Source organism: Boleophthalmus pectinirostris, unplaced genomic scaffold, assembly GCF_026225935.1.
Source record: "Boleophthalmus pectinirostris isolate CB_2022bp ecotype Guang Dong unplaced genomic scaffold, ASM2622593v1 HiC_scaffold_17, whole genome shotgun sequence".
Classification (NCBI taxonomy): domain Eukaryota; kingdom Metazoa; phylum Chordata; class Actinopteri; order Gobiiformes; family Gobiidae; genus Boleophthalmus; species Boleophthalmus pectinirostris.
In genome coordinates this window covers 30559930-30566761 of record NW_026571115.1, presented here as the reverse complement: position 1 = coordinate 30566761, position 6832 = coordinate 30559930, and the positions used below count along the sequence as shown (strand labels likewise).

At 42.6% G+C, this 6832-nt stretch overlaps 1 protein-coding gene across 1 annotated transcript in view; it reads right to left on the bottom strand.

The window, feature by feature from the left end:
* Nucleotides 1-6154: 6154 nt before the first annotated feature.
* cacna1ia (calcium voltage-gated channel subunit alpha1 Ia) overlaps nucleotides 6155-6832 on the bottom strand; it is a 493137-nt gene continuing 492459 nt past the window's right edge. Inside the window, exon 37 of the mRNA XM_055153099.1 lies at nucleotides 6155-6778. Coding sequence (XP_055009074.1) covers nucleotides 6155-6778 — 624 coding nt within the window. The remainder of the gene's footprint in view (nucleotides 6779-6832) is intronic.

The window sequence follows — 6832 nt, the reverse complement described above, 5'->3', positions numbered from 1 at the left end:
GACAGTCTGAACGACACAGATACAAATTTTTCAAATGTGACCCAGGACGCTTGGATATGTGCTCCTAAAACCGATACATATCTGATCTTTTGACATGGGACTTCAGTCTGAACGACCAGGTCACATTCATTCCACCTACATGTCAGGATCGGAGTCGCGTCAATGGAGGAAAAGTGAGGTTAGAGAGTTTATTAATATTTGGGGGGATAGCTGTATTCAGGCCAAATTGGAGGGGTTTTATCGGAACTGGGTGTTTTTTTAAATTATTGCCAAAGAAATGTCCGAGCACAGCTACAGACGGTCCTGGCTCCAATGTCAACGAAAAATAAAGAACCTGCAAGCCAAACACAAGGAGGCTAAAGACTCAAACAAACAAAGCGTCTGTGGATGTGTAACCTGTCCATTTTACCAAGAACTGGACCATATTTTGGGAGACAAACCCAGTGTTTGTAGCCAGGCTGGCGCCAGCTTGTGCCTCCGCTCAATTTCATTTCTCTCCAGCGACTAGGTCAGGAATCGGAATACACTAGACGGTTCGCAAAAACCCTGGATGTGTGAGTTCGGGCACCAGCCAATCAGCAAAGAGCCATACATTCTGTGTTGTCAACAATTCCCGAGATCGAGGATTTAAAGCCGGAACTAAGAGAATGTTTGGTGAATTTTATTAAGGGGAAAGATGTTATTGCCCTTCTTCCTACGAGATTTAGGAAAAGTTTAATATACCAGTTAACCCTGTTAGCGGCGCATTACATACGTCATGACCAAATAGCAGCGGAAAAAAAAAGTACCCACCTACCGTCAAGCGAACAAATTCTAATGCTGCGAGGTTAGACGGTTTCAACGAAGTGAAACCGGCTGCTGATGAATCAGGCTACAGCATTTAAGCGACTTCTGTAAACACTGAGCACACTCGCTGTGTGTGACATCGTCGTGTCCTCCAGTGCACACGTGGGACACTTTTGGGGAGTTTAACGCTCACACCGGAGATCACATACAAGTCACATTTAACTGGAAATGTGAACAACCTCGCAAAAAAAATCGGATTTCACAAAAAAATCCAAATTGAGCGTTAAGCCCTGCAGTCTGAACGAAGCCCATGATAACATAGATCTGAAATTAGTGTAATATGGGCCTTTTCAGCAAGAGATCCCAAAAAATGTGACTGTTTAAATCAACAAAATCATCGTAATATTGAAATAAACACACACACACACATTAGTTTGGCAGGGCATACACATGGAACATTTATTGCTGTGTAGTCAGGCTTTAACCTTTGATGCCATATTCATTGACACAGGGATTTGTCGTTTCTCAAAAAGATACGCACGATATCTTTGCTAAAACAGCCCTTATTACTTCTTGTTTCTCCGTATAGACTCCTCACAGGGACACGCGGGGCCCTCAGGAGAAGGCCCCGAAGAGCGTACAAAAACATACACACAGCCAGACCTGCCCACCAGCCAGACAAAACAGGAGGAAGAATGTTGCATGGTTCAAAAACGGCCGCCTCTCGGTATCTGGCGCCTTCACGGGCTGCACGATATACGGGGAAGTTGGTTTTGTAATGTTAGTGGAGTTATGGAAAAAGAATTGTTGTAGCGAAGTTGTGATTTTTGAGGCTTAGTTGTTCAAGTCCGAGTTGTGAGCAAAGTCTTCGATGCAAAAGTCCAAGTAAAGTGGTCTGACGAAAGTAAAAAAAACAAGATTCTGATATTAAAGAGGACATACTACGCGTGATTTGTACTGTTTTTGGCCTTTAAACACGCTTCTTCGTACCGTTGCTTTGGCGTTTCATGTTACAGAACTTAAAATAAAGTCTAACTAACCATTTAAGTATAGTGATCAGCATGCTAACGTAAGCATGCAGTTGTATAAAAAGCAGTTTGACGGCTGAAAAATATGGAGATCTTCTACCTGCGATGTAACAATCTGGGAAAATTGAAACAGAGTGACTTCTGAGGTTCGGCGCAAGTGACTTTGTGAACAGGCGTAAATGAAACGAGCTTGAATGAACCAAAGCACGACTCCAGGTATGAACAACGACTAACGAAAAGCTTTAAAAAAGTACATTTTGCGTGATATGTCCCCTTTATTTTTTTAACTGATCCCTGCTCAGATTAGATATTTATTAAGGATGCAACAATAACCGAAATATCGTGATATCATATCGTCAAAGTTCTCACGGTAATATCGTGGACCGTCTCTTTGCTTAAATTAAGAGTTATGGTGCAGCAATAGCTCAAAAAAACACAGGGAACTACATAGACCATGATCCTTTGCTCCATTTCAGTGCAGACTACAAGAAGAAATAACACTTCTAAGTCTTAGTTCTTTGTTCTGAAGTCTTGTTTAGCTGTTTAGCCTCCACAAAATATCGCAATAAATATCGTACCGTGAGATGTATATTGTGAAAATATCGTACTGACAGATTTGGATATTGTTACATCCCTAAACGTGAGCTTTCCCACAATATCGCAATAAATATCGTACCGTGAGGTTCATACCGTGACGATATCGTATCGTGAGACTTGGATATCGTTACACCCCTAGTATTTATAGTAATGACTTGACTTTCTGACAACCTCGCATCAGTCTGCGCCAAACACAAGTCCAAGTCCAAGTCTAAGTCTACACTGGGTTTAAATGTGCAGAACGTCCTTGATTCAGTTCAGAGAGCTTTCACTAGTGACCAAAATACTGATATTTTTATAGAAATCTGGCAAGAAATCTATTGCTTTTCACAGTGCAAGCAAATAAAATCAATAAAATATGATTGCAGTGTGAAAAGCAATACATTTTTAAAATTAACTGTTAATTATTAAAACAAAACTCACTGGTATCTTTATCACATTAATGGGTAACTAAGTATTTATATTTAACTGTTTATAATCTGATTATTATAATACTGTATTCGATTTATATCATAATGCGCTTTTTATTCTGTTCAGTTTAATTCAAGTTTATTGTTAATTTTCATATGAAACATGAAGAACTGAATTGTGTTCCTCACGTTTTTATGTTTGTTTGTTTCATGTTTGTTGTGAATTATTGTGATTGAATTATTATTACTTTTGTCTGATCAAAACAAAAATTGCTTAAGTTTAGTTTAATAATTTTACAGTTCAGTCTTCGAAGATCAGACTTGAGTTCATGTCTGAATTGAAGTCTGATTTATCAATGGTTAAGTTCAATATATCAGTGTTTTCCAAACTTTTTTTCTGGGGACCCATATTTGAGTCAAAAAAGTCACAAACCTTCACAACCCAAGTCAAGAGACATTTTTTGTAAATCACAAAATAAAGGTGGATTTGACTATTATTGAACATTAATGGGGATAGTTTATTGTTGACTGAGTGATCGTGTCTCTCTAAACATTTAGTATTACTCAACTTTTAAACCATGAAAAGCAGTAAATTGAACCAGCAATAAAAGGTTCAATAAGTCGCCTATTTGGACTTTCAATGTAGCTCTGTATTTTGCAGACCTACATGCAGATCGTGACAAGATGACCCCAAAAAAATCTCTGTGGGACCCAGTCTTTGGGAGACACTGCAATATATGAATGTGTAAGTCCGAGATCTGGTCTTCAGTGTCCAAGTCAAGTCCAAATCGAGTCTGAATTATACTCCTCCCAAGTCTCAAGTCCAAATCGAGTCTGAATTATACTCCTCCCAAGTCTCAAGTCCAAATCGAGTCTGAATCCTACTCCTACTAAGTCTCAAGTCCAAATCGAGTCTGAATCCTACTCCTCTGAAGTCTCAAGTCCAAATCGAGTCTGAATCCTACTCCTCCTAAGTCTCAAGTCCAAATCGAATCTGAATCTTACTCCTCTGAAATCTCAAGTCCAAATCGAGTCTGAATCCTACTCCTCCTAAGTCTCGAGTCCAAATCGGGTCTGAATCCTACTCTTCCTAAGTCTCGAGTCCAAACCGACTCTAAATCCTACTCCTCTGAAGTCTGAAGTCCAAATCGAGTCTGAATCCTAAGTCTCAAGTCCAAATCAAATTTAAATCCTACTCCTCCTAAGTCTCAAGTCCAAATCGAGTCTGAATCCTACTCCTCCTAAGTCTCAAGTCCAAATCGAGTCTGAATCCTACTCCTACTAAGTCTCAAGTCCAAATCGAGTCTGAATCCTACTCCTACTAAGTCTCAAGTCCAAATCGAATCTGAATCTTACTCCTCTGAAATCTCAAGTCCAAATCGAGTCTGAATCCTAAGTCTCAAGTCCAAATCGAATTTAAATCCTACTCCTCCTAAGTCTCGAGTCCAAACCGAGTCTAAATCCTACTCCTCTGAAGTCTGAAGTCCAAATCGAGTCTGAATCCTAAGTCTCAAGTCCAAATCGAATTTAAATCCTACTCCTCCTAAGTCTCAAGTCCAAATCGAATCTAAATCTTACTCCTCCTATGTCTCAAGTCCAAATCGAGTCTGAATCCAAAGTCTCAAGTCCAAATCGAGTCTGAATCCTACTTCTCCTAAGTTTCAAGTTCAAATTGAGCCTAATTCCTATTTCTCTTAAATCTCAAGTTCAAATCGCGTCTAAATCCTACTCCTCCAAAGTCTCAAGTCCAAATCGAGACTGAATCCTACTTCTCCTAAGTCTCAAGTCCAATCCTATTCCAAGTCTCAGCCGTCTTCCATTCAATCAAGCTTTTTTCTTTTTCTTTAAGGGTGAATTGAAGTTTTAAATTTGATTATAAGTTTCAAATGAACTCACCTTACAGCGTAGCACTTTGTAATAAATTGGAATAGTGGTAAAATGCTTTTCAGTACACTCTCAAAGTCCATATCGTGCAGCCCTTCGCCTCCTCCTTTATGACAGAAGCAAAGATAATGCTCAAAACACAAGGGATAGAACAGACTAGCTCTAAGAACACAGGCATTGACAACATCTCATATTTGGGAAAAAAAACAACAAAAAAACTCCAAAATAAAACTTTGCATTGGGAGATGACGTGCTGCTCTTCCATACAGTGCAGATATTAAACAAAGATGTTGCTACAATGTACTTATGAATGCATTATGAGCTCGTTTCAAGAGTTAGCATACCGTATTGCAATCCCAGTACCATGCTAAAGGAACACCGACGTGTCCGAAATGTTGTGCTGTAGATTTTCAAAATAAAGCTTTGATAGAGATGATTTTTTTGTTTCTTTTTACTACAAAGCTAAAAGCAAAGTCTCCTCCCATGCGCTGAGTGGCTATGGCTGAGTTCGTTTGGGCCCAACCATCTCCGAAAACTCCCCGTAAGAAATGTGCTGGAGGGAGACAACCATCAGCGCATCGAGAGTTTTAGATTTTTTGCTTGGTCGTTTTATACATTGTCCACGGGTGTTATAAAATATTAGAAAACTGGAAGCCACTGTCGAAACAAAAGAAAAAAAAAGTCTTAGACAACAAGTCCGGTAGATGGGGGCACGCAATGGCTGCACTCGCCTAAATGTTCTTCTCTACAAAAATAGTTGTATAGAAATCACACCATCGCCACTCAACACCGACATTGCACAAAGGTAAAAAGTTACACGCAATTCCGTCATGCAGTTCCTCGGGTAGCTTTTGTTGTAATCCAGTTTGTCCGGAATCTGATGCAGGGAAATGTGTTTTGGTTTTTGTAATTCCAGCCACGATACATGATAGGATTGAAAAAAAAAAAGTCCATGCAAATCTATCTGTATCCACTGCCGATCCAAACCAATGAACTATATCCAAAATCAGACAAGTCGATGGAGAAATATGTAATTTATGACGAGGAAAGAAGGGCCCCAGAAGAAAACAGCCCCCGTCTTCAAAATGAGTGTTCACAACACTTCCTCCAACACAGGGATCTAAACTATGTGTATTGGCATGGACAAGGTTCCACTGTCCAGCTGCGTCTCTGACCTGGATGAACCCAAGCTTCAGAAAAACACAGCCAAACACAGGTTTTGTAATCCCACGTCAGTGTGTAGTCTCAGAGCTGTCCCTCACCCTGGTCGCCTCCTCAGAGCCTTACGTCACACTCCGGCACACTACACCCAGAGCAGTCCCTCATGGAGGACACGTGAGACAGGACGGGGACAGGGTTAGAGGACAGCACACAGGAGCAGCCCCTCTCACCGGGGACAGCCGTGGTTTAGATCCAGGGAATGTGGAGACACAGAGGAGAGAGTAGGTTTCATCTGTCTTTGCGACAGGGCCCCACAGTGCTCTGACTGGAGCTCTTGCCCCTGTCTGCTCTGGGAGTGTCTGTCCAGGGGCCCAAAATGTCCCTGTGCTCTTCTCTGCTGTGGGACAGCAGGGCCCCAGGGTCTAGGCTGCCCGTGCTGTTGCACTTCTTCACCCCTCCTGCAGGGTACAGCAGAGAGCTGGGAGCCAGGAGGGAGGTGAGGGACAGGCTGCTGAGGGCCTCTGACAGGTGCTCACTGTTGCCTGCCTGACTGGACGGCCCCAGTACGATGCCCAAGTCCTCGTCTGAAGGATCCATGGAGTCCTCCCGCGTGTACCCAGGGCTGGTGCTGCCCCGGCCGCTGCTCTGGCTGCGCTGGTGCCCCCTGATGGCCTGGAGGGTGAGGGCAGAGGAGGGGGTGGGCCGGGGTCTTAGACTCTGCACAGGAGAGGACAGGACACAGCTGTCTCTGAGCACAGGGACAGGGCAGACCAGAGGCAGAGCCGCTGAGGGCAGGGGACACTCAGGGACCTGTGGAGGAGACACACTGAAGCTCAGCCCCTCCTCCAGAGTGGTCTGCAGGCTTCCCTCTGAGCTGCCCGTGGCCAGAGACGAGTCGCTGTGGGACGGGAACTGAGAACACATGAGGACGTAAGTTAGCACTAGAACATTTCAAGAATGCTGTGT